Genomic DNA, 17,520 nt, shown 5'->3' with positions numbered 1-17,520 from the left:
AAATCCAAGGAATTATTGAGTTTTTCAAGCACAGAAATCTGCATAAAGCTGTAGCTGTAAGTGCCATTTTATGGATTAAAAAAAGGAACATATTATCATTGGGAAAACAAACATGCCCTCACTGTTTCAGAAGCCACTGGATAATTACAGCCACAATAAGATGAGAGTTCTAAATTTTGCCACAACATATAATGATTCTAACCAGGCTGTTGGATTACATTCATAAATGGAAATTCAGGAACTCCAATTAACATGTTCTTGATGTGATAGACTTTAGCAGGGCTTTTTTAAATGAAACCAGTCTGTGTCAATGGGACTTCATTACTTAAATCACAGCAATCATAACAAGGCAGTCTCAGGCTGCCTACATCTGAAATATTATGTAAAAACATTACAAAAAGACACTGAAGTTATGCTCAAATACTCCTTTATAGACTTCCACACCTCACATTGCAAACTGTGCAGCAGCAAACACAACCCTGCCAGTACTACCTAATGTTTTTTGGTAAATATTTTCAATGCAAAAGCGTAAGCACAGATACACGTGGATCTATAAATGAAAATATAAACACCTCAGCAGAGAGCATCACTTTCAGCAGTTCTGACATTGCTGATGTAGAGGGAAGATTCCAGATTAGAGCAGCTGAAAGAAAATAATAAAGCTGCTCTTCAAATTTTAGATGTGAAGATGGCACCTTGAGAAACACAGGGAACACAAACTGGTGCACCCCACTGCAGTTTTCCTCAGGGATATTTCATTCCCCCTCCCTCACTGCTATGTGCCATCAATGGAGGGCTTTTATTGCCCTTTTCCACCCCAAAAGCCCAGGCAGAGCCCTGCCAGCTCCTCTACAGAGCTGCCAGCCAGGTACACATGGATCTGCCCAGCCAGAGCCAAAGCACCACAGCAATGTTTGGGACTCCCTGCTCACACACTGGACTTGAACATCACAAAGTTCTGTTTCCACGTTGTCAATGTAAGAAGTTTCATCTCTCATTTCTTCTTGACAAATGCTGGCGCACTTTAAGCCCTGACACAGTAAACTACAGATTTGATTGTTTCATTAACAAAGTACCTTTTTCAAGGAAAGCATCAAAGCAATAAGAAAACTCCTGAGATAAATGTGACAAAGCAGCAGGAGTTAATTAAGTAGGACAATGAGTAAGCATTTATGGGTGTGATAGGAGACCCAGCTGATTTAATTGCGAGCCTAATTATCAATTAGAGAATCAAGAAATGGCGTGTAAGTGAAATATTCCATTTGTTGATACTTTAATGATTTTCAGAGACCCAGAAGAGCAGTATTAATTGCTATTTTAGAACTACAGAAGGCATTTTTTTTTCCTCATACTCAGACATTCTTAGTACTTCTAAAATAACTAAGAAATGCATATACTCTGGTACTCAAATATTTAAGTAGTTTAGGTACTCTGGATTTTTTTTAAGAAGTCTAGTAATTAAACATTCAAACACACTGCCTCTAAACCACTCAGCTGAAGTCAAAACCTTTCTGCATTTATTTTCTGATAAGGATAATAAGTGCCCAGTAGTGTGAGAGTTCCATTAACTATTTCCAGGGTGTTCACACAAGTCCATTTCCAGACAACACGAAAGAGATGGGGGAGCCATTTAAACCCACGGGGGCAAAGAGCCAGCTGGCTCCACTCATTGTTGAAATATTTTATCCAGCAAATACAAGAAAATAAAATTACCAAAAAATTAATATATTGGAAAACAATGAACCCGTTACAAGCTGTAAATATATTCTGGGTTCTCACATAGAAGCCATAAAGTATGTTAAGATCTTTCTCAGAACTTCTGACATGTAGTTTGTAAAGGACATTTACAAACTACATGAAAAAGAGACGCAATAGACACCGTATCACAGGACTGGTGTTGTTCCCCAATGAAATTATCAAAAGCAATTTTGGTGTGTAGCAAGAGGAACCCAGAATAGGACAGCAGATTAAAAAGAAGCTTCCAATCATCTTCACCCAAATGCATTTTCCTTTCATTTAAAGACACACAAAAAAAATTACCAAGCACTTGCCCTGGCCTCCTGAGGGGCCTCAAGAAAGCAGAGAGTGGGAAGTTTTTACTTGTTTTTCCCCTGAGAAATGGCTGTACTGCCACTAAAAGCTTCCAAAAGACAAGAAAAGGGAATCTTTCCCCTCAATAACTATATATGCACTTCTCGACATTAATTTATTACGCGTTTTGACACGCCTCCTCATTACCTTGGGACCGCCCCTTCGCCATCTTGTGCCGCCCACACGAGTTCCCGCCCCTTCCGCCCAGCGGGGCTCCCCCGCCGCCATCTTGTGCCCGCCTGAGGGGCCTGGAGGAAGCAGTGAGGGGGAATTATTTCGCTTTTTGTCCCTGCGACATGGATGTGGTGCCACCGGAGAGCTCCCAAAGGACGAGAGAAGGGGATCCTTCCCCTCGGTGGGTGCGAGGGCACTTCCCCACATTCCATGGAACACGTTCCCGCCCCTTCCGCCATCTTGTGCCCGCCCACACGAGTTCCCGCCGTTGCCCCGCAACGCCCGAGCGGCCGTGGCGGAGCGCGGGGCTGAGGCGGCGCGGCCCCGGCCCCATGGAGCCCCCCAACTACATAGCCCAGGACAACAACTGGTAACAGCCCGCCCGGAGCGGCAGCACCGCTGCTCTGCTGCTGCTGCTGCCGTCCAGCTTCCCCTCCCGGCCCGCAGCTCCGCGCTGGAAGAGTCCGGTGTTTAAAGAGCGGGTGCGCTGGGTGAAGCGTGCCTGGGTATAAAGTCATTCACATTTAGAGGGGGCTCCAGTGCACCCCTCATGCCCCGCCGGCTGTGGGGTCGGGGCACCTCATCAGCCAACGCAGTAAATGAAAGTATATTTGAAAGCATCATTGGTGCTTACTTTCCAACTTCCTCCACTTCTTAACATAATTTAAAAGCAGTGCAGTGTTCCATGCAGTGTTCACTGTTTCACATGCAATGTTCACTGTTTCACATGCAGTGTTCACTGTTTCGCATACAGCGTTTCAAACCTCTGGAAAGTATTTTCCCATTAGCTCCGAGTCAGATAGTGATAATTTGTATATAAACGCGCTGCTTTGAGATGGAAGTTTAAAGCTTCCAGCTGAAGTGCTGTGCTTTGTGACATCGGTAGTTGGGGTTGGCATGTTGGGGTTTTTTTTAATGAAAATTTTCAAGGTAATTTTAAATGTTTTGTGTTGGTTTCAGGAAAAACCGTGTTGAAAACGAAAGAGATGCTGCAAAAAGATGGGCTGAGAAATGGGGATTTTTGAAAACACCTCTTGAAGAGGTAAACTTGAATGTCATGTAATATGGCTTATAAGATAAGCAACACATGAGCACAAATTTACTGGACACAAAACTTGAGCACACATTTATCTGGACACAAAATTATGAGAGCACAGAAGACCAGAAGTGTACTGAGAATGCTTTGTTACGCTGACATCCAAGGTAGCAACTGCATTACTTTTGAAATGGTTCAAATATTCCATTTTCTTCTGAATAAAATACATCAAGTGGTAATTTATATGCTGTGCATATTCTGATATATTTCTCCTGAGAAGCATGACTCCTAATAGTGCTAACAAGTACTAGATGCACACTGACAGGAAAATATTTCCCCTTTGTCTCTCCATATGGTATTTTAAAAATCTAGGGGAAAAGGTTCCAGCTAATTAAATTGTCAGTGGGGGAATCTACAACAAATGAAAATATTTGGAGTGATGTCTCTTCTCAGTGATGTTTAGATATTAGAACACAGTAGCACATGATGTTACATTTGCAATCACAGTATTTCATTGCTAAAGAACAGGATTGATGCAGCCCCTGCATAGTTACAAATGAAGTTTGCATGTCTTCTGAAACAAAAAAAAATTCCAGTAATTTCCAAAGCACTGAAATAAATAATCCTGCTTGAGGGGGAAAGAACAGGAAGGTCATCTGCAACAATGAGGGGAATGGTGTGGATTTCACATATTACAGTATATTTCCAAAGATGAAGAATCCAGTTTTTAAATATGTTTTGGTTTTAGTTGCTTGGACCTGAAAAGAAAGAAGCTGCAAAGCCCAAGCTCCAGCTTCCAGATCACCTGCAGGTTCGACCTGTGACACCTGTGGAAAAATACATTAAGGTTAGAAAATTAGATTTTAAAATTGCAATACAGCAACATCTGTTTTAAGAAACCACACAAGCTCTGGAAACCAGTTGTCTTATAGAGGGGGGTCTTTAACTAAAGGTCAAAGTAAACTGCATTTGCAAGCCAAACTGTGCTTTAAAAGCATTTGTTTAAGACAAGGAATTGCCCTTTGGATATGGTTGTAATTTTTCTATCTTTATTTAAGAGTCTGCTTTTTGTCAGAGACAATACCACTGTCCTCTTCAGTACCACAAATTAATAAGAAGCCATTTCTAATAATCCAAGTCATAATTATTTTGTTTTGTATGATTTATATGTATATTCAGGGTCTTAAAGCTGTCAAATAGCTGGAGAGTAGAATGTGAGTGATGGTTTAATTTATAAATACAGTGTGTCAGGATCACCAGTGAATAGGGGGAGTCCACTGGCAGCTACAGCAGTGACATTGGGAGAGGAACTTGCTCACAAAAGGGGAAGCAGAATATGCTAATGCAAAGGAAGGTTAGTCCACTTAGAGAAGATTAGGGAAATAAAGGAGATTGGAAGTTCTTACTTGCTGAACTAGCTTTCTTTCAAAGGATTCCAAGGGTGGGGAGAGAAGGTATGGAGGTAGTAAAAGCTTTTATTGAGATTAAATTAAAATAAAAATTAGGAGCTAGTGCTGAGTGTGGTAAAGCAATGCAATGGCATCATTTCTACCAGTACTGCTCCTTGTTCCTCAGTTTTGTCCCACAGCTCCAATGTCAGTGCAGTTGCAGTCCCAGCCCCTGAGGGTGTTGGTGCATTAACAAATCCTGCAGGTCTCAGCTGCTCCCCAGGCGTGCAGAGCCTGGTGCACGGTGGAACAGAGTTTCCATTTCACCTCAGAACTGGGAGGAAGAGAAGGGCTGGCTGTGATTTAGGTCACCTTTTACATATTCAGAGTGAAGTTTCATACATCCTTTTCAGAAGTGTCTTTCTGCACATTTACCTTGTGGTAACAGTCAAATCTGTTCTCTCTAGGTTAGACTAATAAAAGCTCCTGCAGTCCCCTCCCCCAGACCAAAAGTGGGACATGATTTCCTTCATTATCCTGCTCAGTGGGTGGCACTTTTGGCCATAAAAATTATCTTTTCTGAGGAACTGCTCCACCTCAATATCATAAACATTTTCTAATCTTGGCCAAAGAACAAAGTGAAGCAACTCTGGCAAGAGAACTGAAACATTGTTCTCTTGCTGTGTATTTCTGTGCTAAGTCCCCAGATGCTGAAATGATAGAACGTGCCCAATTGAGATGATTCAGCCAAAGTAAGCACAGCAGTCACTGAGCAGAGTCTGTTGGCTTTTGTTTTGTTTCCTTTTTAGCTAGATTAGTTGCAGATTAACTTGCTGCTCACCCATCTTTTAGAGTAGAAGGAAGGTAGTAGTTCTTGATGTAGAAGCCAGCTTGGTCAGTAATATCTTCAGCACTTGGATTTAAAATTATTATTCCATAGCTGCATTACCAAATATATTGCAGCAAGGAGAAAACACTATTTCTCCTGTTTACTGAAGTTAATCAGTTTTAAAGATGATGATGATGATGATTATCTTCTACTTGAGCTTTTTCCATACATAATAATAATAATACAAAAATTCTAATAATGTTAAGCAATTAAAGCCCTTAGTATTGAACCAACCTTGGAAAAAAAATAATTCCAACATACACTACTAAGCAAAGACTTGATTGTTGATTTTAGAACACTACAGTACAAAAGGCAGTGTTGCAGAAACTTCAACCAAAAACCTTTTCATCATTCGGTTTTACATGTTACTTTGATTTTAGGTGCTTCCATCTCCTCCAGTACCTAAAACGACCCAGGGATTTATTGGCTGGAGATCAGGGGTTCCAGCACTGGCTCTTGAGCACGATTATCAAGTCCAAAGCTGCAAAGGATCTGTCTGTAGAATGAAGTGACCATGGGAGTCTTCTAAGTGACATTATGAAATAAAGAGGCACAAAGATTCATCTGCATTGCTAAGGAAATATCCTGGACTGTGTGACTGTTGTGCATTTCTGCTCTTTGTAAAAATCCACAATCATTTTGGTAAAGGGTGAACATTTTCATTTCACTTCATTGAATCTATGGCATTCAGGCTGCTAACTCTGCTTCAGAGCTTCTCCTTGTAACTTAGAAATAACAATGAATAAACTCAGGTAGAGATCACAGAGCACATACTATTTTTATTATCACTAATAAGACTATAATTTAAAAATATTCATTGGAAATTGGAATGACGGTGCAAATTTTTATAATTGTTTCTCCATGAGAACCTCTACTCATAAAATACTCATAAAATACACTGGGTTTTGTGTTGGGTGTGCCTTGCAGGTATTTTGTGCAGTTACACACATAAATGAATAGTTCCTAGTACAGAAATAAAGTACAGAAGTACTTTGAAAAATCAGTTTTGCTGTCAAAACAGGGCTTTTCCATTAGTTGATCAGTATGCAAATGGGTTACAAAGGATTTCTATTGCTTCTGTTGTGTGTCTAGCAGTATTTGCACCAGCCAGGGAAAGCTGCTCAGAGGCAGCAGAGCTCTGGGGTTACTGGAGGGGCTCCCTCAGTGCCCTGGGTTCACTCCTGCTCCTCACTGTGCCCCTGAGGGTTTGCCAGGGTTTCTGGAGACCCAGGAGGAGACTGAGCTGCAGCAAATGTTTGCACAGTGGAATTCTAACTGGCCAAGGTGTTCACACCAGAAGGTTGTTAAAGCAAAAAAGAGCCTCCAGGAAATCAACACAGGCAGCTCCCTCTAACTCCTTATCACTTAGAGGAGAAAGGTTTTCCTCTTGAACCCTGCTGCAGGATCTCCTTTGTGTTCTGCAGCCATCCATATCTCCTGCTTGAGTCAGCACTAAGTCCTTCGCCTTCACAGCAGTAAGGCAGCAGCCAGAGTTTGTTCTTCCCTTCTTCCCAAGAAATGACTCACAATGATCAACATCCCACCTTTTTTTTTTTTTTACATCCATTTCCAAATGCCCACAAAATAATAATATTTTACTTTTTTCCATACTCTTTACAAATAATGGAGAAGTGAGTCATATCCTTTGGAAAGATTACCCAAGAAGGAGAACACATAGCAGAAGTAACTTCAGACACTTTATTTAAAAACCAAAATAAAGAATAACTTGGAATCAGACTCTGGAAATTGAAGTTAAATTGTAGTTTAGCTACTAACCATAACCTGTGTACACTGTTCTTTGGACAACCAAGACAATTGTAAGAAAAATATTTAAATTCAATGTGCTTTCTTGTCATTGCCAGGTTTGTATCTCTTGCTTATTTTAATCATGTGGTATGTGGTTCTTCAGTTTATTTTAAGGTCATAAGATCTTATTCTTGTCTGATTTATATAAACAGGTATAATAATGATTGATATGGCATTTAGTAGCAATTAAATTACATTAATTCAGGCCAAATAAAAGGGGAATTCCACTGGCTTTAAAGAGTTATATTAATAAATCAAAGCACCACATACCCATTGGATGTTTGTATGAAGTGAAATCCAAATCCAGATGAGCATGGTTTGATTTTGAAAACCAAAATAAATTCTTTGTCCAGCATCTACAGTTGGACATTCCTGACTCTTATTCCAATGTCTGAGTATTAACTCTGGCCTGACATTAAGGGTTGTACATTCTGTCATTTAAGGTACCTTTACTTCAGGGGATACTTTGATAGACACTAATTTGGGATGTGCAAAGAATATAATCTAAAATTTTAAGTCATTTCTTCATCATAAATCTGTCAGTTATTATTTGTCCCGTGTATTCAGGGTTTTGGTGTTATATGAAACTACAAACCTGACTATTTTTTCCCAAAACTTCTAACATTTTACATGAAAAAATTTGTAGAAGTTGTGAATTTGCAGCTGACAAAGGACTGCCCAGTCATCTGCCCCAGTTTTGAATCCTAAAGGTCATTACAGAATTTTGTATCACCTTGTTATGTTTGAAACCTGGCCTTTAATTTGTGGAAATTAACCTATTTATTGGAGCCAGGCTGGGTACATAAATGCCACTGCACACTGTAAAATATCACACGTCTCCAAGGTCAGGACAGTGTCAGCAAACTCTGCATACACCAGAAAACGCTTCAAAACAAAATTAAATCACTTCAAAAGTGCAACAAAAGCCTAAACAATTTTAATTCTGTATAAAAGTGTTAGACCTGTGTTTCTGTGCAAGTCAGAGCAGAACCAAAATATGAGAACAAGATGGAAGTGTATTTAGATGTCTTTGATGCTCCAACCAAAATTTCATTTGGTCTTTTGCAAAGCTTCTGGGGAGCACAGGGAGCTGCAGAGCAACTCCTTGGTTGACAGAACTTTCTCAGAAAGCTGAAGCCATCTGGCCTTTGGTGTTGTTTTCAGGTGAACTTTGCTAACAGACTCATTTTACAGAGCTGCACACACAGAAATGTTACTGGATCTGAGACCCAGGCACCAGAGCCAGAGGTGGAAACAGGTCAGCCCCACGTGTGCCACCAAGGATGTGTCCTGCAGGTGCTCTCCTGGGTGGGTGATGAAATAACAGCAAAGGCTTAAATGGCAGCTGTATTTAAGTTGGAGAACAATGAAATCAAAATTATCTTTTTCACAAGCACTCACTTAACAAACAACTAAATTGGGGGACAAAAACCTGGTGTTTTGCTTCACAATGTGTTCTTTTCCATGCTGTTAGAACTGGCACAGAACTGGCACTTGCTATTTATAATTTCATTAATATAAGATACTTTACCAGGAGCTCAGAGTCAAAAGATTGCTATTTATTTAAAATGCATTTTACAGAGAATAAAGTTTTTTTATTAGATCATAGTTGCTGGTGATTCTGACTAAGTAGCACTGCTGAGGTTGCAATCACCATGCAAGGGCTGCTGTACATTTGGAAAGAACCAAAGTGCAAAGCAGCCACAGCCTGCACACAGACAAGTGATCCAGTGCCTAAAAGGGTGCTTGGAGAATGAACCTCAGTGCTCTGCATGAGACATCTCTGCAGTGACATCTGGGACAGCCCAATGACACTCAGTGCAGCCCTAACCTGAACAGCAAACTCCTGTTTCCAGCTCATCCCACTGCCTGCTCTCTCTGCCTGAGGTAACCTCAGTTCTGAGATTGTTTCCTTACAAACCAGAGGATGTAGATTACGTTATTAAAATTTGCAGAGACATAAAGCTCCCCATTCACACACATCATTTTCCTCCTTTAGTGAAGGATTCTTTTTGGTTCCTTCCACCCTGTCCAAGGTAGCAAAGTGACAAACATTGATCTAACAGAGTCACTGGCCACCAGAGCAGAAACCTCTGCTTTCCTGTGAGACCCAGCCCAGCCCCTCCTTGCTTTAGGTTCCTCAGTGTTGTGTTTTGTTCCCCTTGAAGCCCAGCCCTTGTAGCAAGACTGATAAGGGCTGCTCACAGACTATTACCTTCTTCCTGACTCCTGTGGTTTTCACATCCCATCAAATTGTCATTTAGCTGAAAGCATGTCAGACCATTTCACAGGACCATACTGGAATAAATGTAACTGTACTGGAAATTGATGCTGTTGTGCTGTGAAACTGATTGGGTTGGAAGTGAACAAAACATTGTTCCTCAGTCATACATGGAAAAGACTAATGGTATTGAGAAATAATTTTAAAACATAACAATTCTGTTCACCTCGTGTGTCCTGTTTTAGGTGAGCTGCACTCTGCAGTTCCAGATGAGATCTAGCTGAAATTTGGAAGTGATGGGTCAATACAATGTGCTTTTATTAATGGAAATTAACACCTTTACACCTTGTGGTCACAGGTTGTGGATGTGGCCCAAGTGACTCTGAATTTAGCCCCTTTCCTCATAATTTCCCCTTCACTGCTTTATCTGCCTCACTAAAGAAGTGAAATAAACTAAAAATTCACTAAATATTCAAATAAACCTGCAGACTTCAAAGCACAAAAACAGATGCAACCATGAAGAAATAAACAGAACAAAGAATCTTCACTCCCCACCAGCACCACACGTTCAGTTTGCTGGCTCCATTGACAGCAGCTTCCCTGGGTGCAAAATCAGATTTGCAGGTACCAGATTGGAATTAAATGTGGACACAATTCTTGTTAATCTAGGTTTTTAACAGCTCTAAAACCAGCATTATTTAGAGTTCCAATACAGGGCTGAAGAAGTGGCCGTTTTCTCTGTTTCCTTGATAAAGGAAGGGCTCCCTGATAAAGGAAGGGCTCTTTATTCGGTCCATTTTCTTGACTGCTTTCCCAAAAGATCACAAACGTGGAGAGCAGCCCTGCACCCAAACAAGCCATGGCAGCCCTCGCCCCCAGCCCTGCACGCACATTTCTGATTTCTGTCGCGGCTTTCCCAGCGATGCCTGCAGGCAGCCGGTGACACCCGGCTAATCCGCGATGCTCCAGCCCGACCCGAGCCTGACAATGCCTTCGCACCTCCCGCAGCCCCTCCTCCTCCTCCCGAAGTGAGAGACGGGCGCTGCTTTTATTCCTCACCGGGGAGCAAGACGAGCCCGGCTCTGCTCGTGAGTCTCCCCTGCTCGCTGACACGCGTCAGACACAACATTCTCATCCTTAAAAGCTGGAGTAAAACAAAAACAAAGCAAGAGCCCAAAAAAACGCAGCGAGCTCCAGTCCCTGTCTGGAAAAAGAAACAGCCATCATGCTCCTCTTGCCAGAGCCCAGCCGTGTCCTTTGTCTGATGAAAGCTGTGTGATTTCTCTGCTCCCACCGCCTGCGTTACAGATTCCATCTTGGCACTGCACTGGTTAAAGAACGAACCCCACATATTTACAGTCTCTCAGGAGAAGTGAGATCCAACTGAGTGCCACGTGAGGAAGCATGAAGGGACAAGGTTTATGGACATGCAGATCTCTCCCCCATCTCATTTCCTCCCTGGCTGTAGTCACAGGCCAAGTTGGGAGCTCTCTGTGGCAACAAAGCAGCCCTTGCTGCTTAAGGCCAAGGCCTGAGAAGTCAGGCTGGCTCTGCTGCTTCTGCACAGTGGTGCTGCTGGCTCAGAGAACTCTGCTCCAGGACATGGGCCCTGAATATTTAAAGTAGGAAAATTCACTTTAACCTACAACTTTTGGGGGTCTTGAGCCAGGTGCCAGGTAAAGGGAACACTGCAGTGCAAACTGGACAATAACCTGGTTAGCAAAGAGCACTGCTGATGCTTTTGCTCTCCCAGAAGCTGTGTCCACAATAAATCCAGTTACTTATGTGCAAATGAGAAAAGCTCTTGCCATAGATTTGACCAAACCAGGTTTCTCATTATGTTTGTTTGCCCTTCTGTTTGTTTAAGGTAGGAGTGCTGAGCAAATCAGTATTTTACTGGGATAGCCACAAGCAATGGGCAGCTTGAGCCTTACTCCTTCACCTTGGGCCAGGGCTGTTTAACTTGAGAGGGAACCACCTTCCTCATACTCAACAAATCTCAATTAAAATGCCCTGCAAGCATAGACACAGAATTCTGCACTTAAAGGACTCACAATGGAGAATTTCCTAAATCTGCTTTCCATTTTCCTTTCCTTTGCACTGCTGGAGTCACTGCTAATCCCTCCTCACCTGGCAGCAGTGACAGGCAGGGCCTGGCTGGTTCTGCTGGCAGCCAGACCCTGGCACTCCCTGTGCCCCTCTCAGCTCCTGCTGGGGTCAACCAGCTGTTGAGGGTTTCTGGAACACACAAGACTCCAAATTACATAAATACTGCAATTATTTGGAATGTCTTTTACATTCATCTCATGTGTGTGTTTGGCAGCCTTGGTGGACTTGTTTTGAAGCTGAATAAAGCACATGCAGAGTGGTCATAGATGTGTAACAGCATCCAAATATGAGAATGGCTCTTCAAACCTAGTGAGCCAAATCTTTCTCTTTTGAAGGGCTCTATAATGATGATTTATACATTTTTACTGTGGAAAAGTAGATAAATACACAGCACTGTCTTGTAAGCCTCCTGAACAGTCCCCATAAGGGCAGATTGCAAAGTTTATCCTATAGCTCAGGTTCCAAAATGTTGATTTGTTCACCTGGTCTTACCCAAACCCCGTGAGACATAAAAATACAAAGTCTTACAAGACTGTACTCCCAGTTCAGGTCTCTCAAAACAAACAAGCTTCACTTCCTCTCCTGATGACGACAGCCTTCCCTGAAAAATTACAGCTTTATTATGCATAATTCAATTTCATCAACTGCTTTTCTTTATTGTCCCTCCTAATTATACACACATATACTTGTTATTTAATGCAATACATAAATTATGCCCCAAGCATAGCACAGACGTACACACACATTTTTTATGCAAGAAGAATGGAAAATTCAGTTAAGCCAATGAGGGATTTATTTACTCCCCTGTCCCATTCTGGATTTGTAGGTGTTTGTACAGATTCAGAAACCACATCTGAATTCTGTCTGAATTCTCCCTTTGGTTGTTACAAGGGCATTAATTACCTGCATTCCATAATGTATCAGACCAACTTTAAATGCTTTTTTATTTCTGAAAAACAAGGCCAGATGCACAGAAGTTTTTATGCTTCTGACAGCCCAATGATGACAACACAGTAACTCAATTTGTTGCCTGATTTTGGCTGAGAAGAGGCTCAGGTCAGAGGTGTTTGATGTGCCACATGCATTACTTTTAAACTCTGGTCATGATTCAGGACTGCAGTCCAAATTCAGACTTTCAATGATACACCACAGGATCCTTGTTCTCCACAAAGCTACAGAGGGAGCTTGGGCAATGAAATCTTAACTTTAGACTTCAAAGGTATTGTCTGAAATGAGTCCCTGTGGATAAACCCCCTCAGGGCAGGGCTTGCTCCTCCTGAGCCCACTTTGGCTGTGCTGACCACTCACCTTCCCTGCAAGAACATCTGCATACAAAACTAAGCCCAAGATGTCAGGTTTTTACCAGCACATATTGAAGCACCTATGGAATATAATTAATCTCAAGGGTGCATTCCCTCTGCAAGGTGTCAGGAGAGCACAGGGTCCAGAGGCATCTGTGTCAATGAAGAATGGAATGCCTGCAGGTCTCCCTTCTCCCCCAGAGGAGAGAGACTGAGAGCCCCCTGGAATGGATGTTTATTTGTCTGTGGTATTGATTTATTAATTTGCTACACACTAATCATTAATCAGCCTCTGGTGCTCAGACAGTACAAGGGCTCACACAATCAGCCCTGCAGCATCACCCACTGCCCTGCCAGGCCTCTCCAGAACCCACAGATGCTAAAACACCAAGCTTTCATTTCATAAAGGAAATGCCAGCACTGCTGTGCAGTCCCTGGATGAGCCCAGCCATGGAAGCTCTCCCACCCAGCCAGGGAGCACTCCCCTCATGTCCCTGAGGTCACAGTTTGGCCAAACATATGCAGAACATGCTTGGCTCATCACACATGTGCATATCAAATCCACACTCAGCAGCAAGGGAAGACAAGACAATATAGGGTAAAGTACTGGAACTGCACTTCAAAGATCAGGATGCAATTCCAGGGACTCCCAGGGTGACTTTGGCCACAACAGTCCCTCCCCTGCTTCAGCTCCCATCTGTAAAAAGCAAAATAACCATCCCTCATTTTTACTTCATCCATCTTTGCAATTTAAACTCGCAGTTCTTTGTAGTGGTGTCTCTTTCTCAAAATACATCCAGCTCCGGGTACACAATGTCCTCCTCAGAACAGCCTTATGAAAATGCATCCAAAAAATAAAATAAAAAGAACCATATAAAACATCCACTGATAAGACCACCAGCATAACAATGCAGTGAACAGCTGTAATCTGTGGGAGGATTATTTCTCTTTGCCATAAATGCCATCTATTTTTCAAGACAAGCTCTTCTCTTTCATAGATCAGGGAACTCAGTATCTGCAGACAACTTCCCTTCCCACCAGTATGGTTTTTAAAGGTTCACAGTAATTTGTGACATTAATTAGAAGATGTCACATTTTAATGACAAATATTAGTACTAGTCTGCTTGATTAACATAATTTATTTCTTCATTGGACATCTTATTCCAGATGAGCTGCTTTTCATCCATCCATATTTGCTGGGGGAAAAATGCATCCTGACATGCAATGTTAATGTGCCCTCTGAGCTGACCTCTTATCTCTTAACTTTTCATTCTCACCCCCCCATTCTGTGCAGTGCCTGAAATGAGCTTTAGCAGCAGCTCTTGGTCAAGGCTCTGATACATTGGAGCCCTGCCAAGGCTTTTGGGGTGTTTAGCACTGACTAAAGGTCTATTCCTATGACATACACATTTAAATTTAGCACTAAACTGGTGGGGAAGAAAAAAGAAAAATATGTAAAATGCCACTTTCTGACAAGCAGAAAATTAGAATTCATTCCCCTGAGAATTAAATGGACTTTTCTGCTTCCAGTCACTAACTATGACAAGGTTAACATTTTTCAGTCTAATGACTAAGGACATTAAGTGTGCATGTGAATAAGAAATAAAATTACTGGAGGGTATTAGCTAAGTGTGTGACAACAGCCCAAGCTGACAACAGAACTCTGAGGCTGCAGATTGTAGCCAACACTGATCCTTTGCTGTGGAGAACCAATGGATGCCCAACATGGAGGGCATCCTTCATCCTTTTGTCCTTATTTCTGCAACAACATCAAAATCACAGCAAGGTCCACGCCTGGCTGGGGCAGAGCTCATCTCCAAGGGCATCCAGCACATTCCCAGTATCCCAGGCAGGGGCACCATGTCAACCAGAGGCCACAAACCCCTGAAAATAGTCCAAAAAGAAAAAAATCCCAAGTGCATCTCTTACTTCCTCAAGGATTCTTTCCCCACTCCTGATTTAATTCTGATATGACACGAGGATTAGGGTAGGAGATTAAGTTATTATTTGTGACTTGCCTTAGCTTCTGTCCTTCCCAGCTGTGTTTTCCCTGTAGCTCCTCACTGCCCTGCTCAGCTGTGGCAAACTGAAGCTGTGGCTTCCAGACAATAAAGGATTTCATGGAATGTAGCACAGAGAGCTCAAAGGAAGAGAGAAATCTCTGTGTTATTGATATGCCCTTAATGATAGGCATTAGGATACTGGAAATTATGGACTATTGGGAATCTTTCAGGGCATATGTAAAACTGGGGCCCTAAAAGGCAAAACGGGAAAATTGTATTTTCAAATATCTAATTTCTTTAGTGAAAAATAAGTGCAAAAATTCCATGCAGAGATATAGGTCAAGTTAGAGAAAGGCCTTTTATAGAGAGACAATTAATATGGATTCTATCAGAACAATACAAGCTGTGAGGCCATCGACAGAATTCAACACAGAGCTCTCCTTTTATTGTTTCTGCCTTTGATTTGGTTTCAAAAGCTGTTTGGCCACAACTGAGAAAAATCCAAACCTTACAATTGAGGGGATAAATGAAACATTTAAAAAATTAAAATAGACATTAGGACTAAAAAGAAGGAAAGAAAACCAGAAGAAAACAAGTACTTTCAAAACCACAGAATCCACCTCCAGATTAGCCAACTGGAAGGATTGGCCAATTTCTCTTTGCTTTCCCGTGGCTGTCAGGGCACTCATCAGTCCAAAACAATGCATTTTTTAATTTTTCTAGTCTGAAATCAGTGTGATGATCTATGAGGCAGCTCTGTAACAGACCATGTTTGCTGTAACATCACAAGCTGGATTCTCCTCTCCTCATGTACAAACCACCAGACACAGGTTGGCCTCTGGAAGTTTGTGCTCTGCCAGGGCAGCATGAGAGGATCCCTGCACGTTTGGCAGCAGTGATGGGCGCTGCACCTGCCCTCCCACAGGCTCTGATCCACATTCCACACCACCCTGACTGACTGCAACTCTCATTACTTTGGGTCCCTGCTCTCATTACCTCACACTCCCCTACAATAAACTGCATGAGCCACTTACCTGCCTGTAATCCTGATAAATCCAAATCATTTTCAATGAGTTTGTTTTGTTCCTCTGCCCCTCCAACTTCCCCAGCCTTATTTTATGTCATCAGCATATTTCAGGCACTTTTGAAATTACATCCTGCTCGAGGTCACTGCACTCATTTTAATTCCAACCCCCCAGCACATCAGTGCTTTAACTCCCCTTCTGATTTATTTATACTGTTTATTATCAGAGCCCAATTCAATCAATAAAAGCTGGAATTCAAGCACATGCACACGTTTGAATTATGCATACAAACACTCATCAGGGGACAGAAGACAACTGCTGTGGTCTAGATCATTCCTCTAACATATGGCAGCTCATAGGTAAGGGGGCTCAGAGCCATGAATTTTTATACCTTGACTTCTGCTTGACCCCAGTGGTTGTTTGGCTACTGGAAACCAAATGAATTGAAATAGCATCAGAAATTCCATGGAAGAGGCTTGGCCAAGGGATCTCTGCATTTCTTGTCCCAAGCCACTAGAACTGTATTTATGGGCTTTCTGAGCTGACAGTTCCTTTATTAGCTCCTGTACACACAGGAATTCCAGAAAAACACCAGCAACCCATACCAGACAGTCATGTCAAGCAAATGCTGCAAACAGAACAGTGTACAGAGAACTGGAACCTAAAGGGAAACCAAAGCACAAACCTCAATTGCAGCCTGGCTTAGGCATCAAACCAACCTAAACAGGCTGCTGGAAGCAGAGGAGGAAATTAATAACTTTTGGCTCCCCTCTGCAAACCACCACCCTCCCCAAACTCTACTGGTCAGCAGATCCTCAGGCACAGCTCACTGCTGGCTTCTGCTTGCCTTTGAACACAGTTGGTGGTTACAACCCAACAACACTGCAAATTCAGAAAATGAAGGCACAGAATGTGTGGACATGCTACAGACAGACTGCCTCTGGAATTGTGTGCCCCAGTTCAGCTGCAGTTCCATTTCCCTCAGTCCTTTGTCATTTCCTCCCTGCTCTTCCCTCCCTCCCATGGATCCTTAGCAGCCACCCCTCATAAGCAATCATCCTCCCTGCTATTCACTCTTCTGAAAAGCTGTTTCTGTTTTTCCTTACTGCTCCAAGCTCTTGTGCCACAGCAGAGCAGCACAGCGAGGCATGGCCTGAGTGCTGGGGACTAAATCTCAGGCCCTCTGCCCCTCCTCATGAATTTGACAGTGACAAAATTCCCTCCTGAATCTTCTCTGGCCTAGAGTATTGTGAATTCCAGGAGTCTCTCTGAAATCCTGTTTTAATATTTCACAATTTATGCACAGAGTATTTCAGCTTTTCTATCAATACATTTCTGCTTGGTAACTCCCAGTTTGAATGCTGATTGTGTTTTGCATAAATTAACTAAATTGCAGCCCTTCTGTTTCATTGGTACTTTTTGTCTGCTTCCATCAGGAACAATGTCAGGGAGATTGCAAGCTGACTACAATTCTCTT

General features: G+C 42.2%; 1 protein-coding gene across 2 annotated transcripts; it reads left to right on the top strand.

The window, feature by feature from the left end:
• Positions 1–2,284: 2,284 nt before the first annotated feature.
• On the top strand, positions 2,285–7,766 carry CIMIP1 (ciliary microtubule inner protein 1). 2 transcript variants are annotated; one of them, XM_071446803.1, is made up of 4 exons: positions 2,285–2,446; positions 3,226–3,307; positions 4,050–4,148; positions 5,959–7,766. In XM_071446803.1, the coding sequence occupies exons 1-4, from the start codon at positions 2,388–2,390 to the stop codon at positions 6,088–6,090; spliced, it is 372 nt and encodes a 123-aa protein (XP_071302904.1). In that variant the 5' UTR covers positions 2,285–2,387; the 3' UTR covers positions 6,091–7,766. The 2 variants fall into 2 exon arrangements, with proteins under 2 accessions (XP_071302904.1, XP_071302905.1); XM_071446804.1 differs by lacking the exon at positions 2,285–2,446 and adding an exon at positions 2,500–2,635.
• Positions 7,767–17,520: the final 9,754 nt, after the last annotated feature.

The sequence above is a fragment of the Agelaius tricolor genome, unplaced genomic scaffold (genome assembly GCF_023055355.1).
Source record: "Agelaius tricolor isolate 1412-34295 unplaced genomic scaffold, bAgeTri1.0.p SCAF_23, whole genome shotgun sequence".
Taxonomy (NCBI): domain Eukaryota; kingdom Metazoa; phylum Chordata; class Aves; order Passeriformes; family Icteridae; genus Agelaius; species Agelaius tricolor.
Note: the sequence above shows the minus strand (reverse complement) of the source record. Positions and strands in the feature narration are given on the sequence as shown.

What these genes read in the sequence shown, in the direction of transcription:
- CIMIP1 (XM_071446803.1), top strand. Translation starts at nt 2,388, where the DNA reads ATGGATGTGGTGCCACCGGAGAGCTCCCAAAGGACGAGAGAAGGGGAT. An exon ending in TGAAAACACCTCTTGAAGAG is followed by an intron (nt 3,308 to 4,049) that starts GTAAACTTGAAT and finishes TTTTGGTTTTAG; the next exon opens with TTGCTTGGACCTGAAAAGAA. An exon ending in CTGTGGAAAAATACATTAAG is followed by an intron (nt 4,149 to 5,958) that starts GTTAGAAAATTA and finishes CTTTGATTTTAG; the next exon opens with GTGCTTCCATCTCCTCCAGT.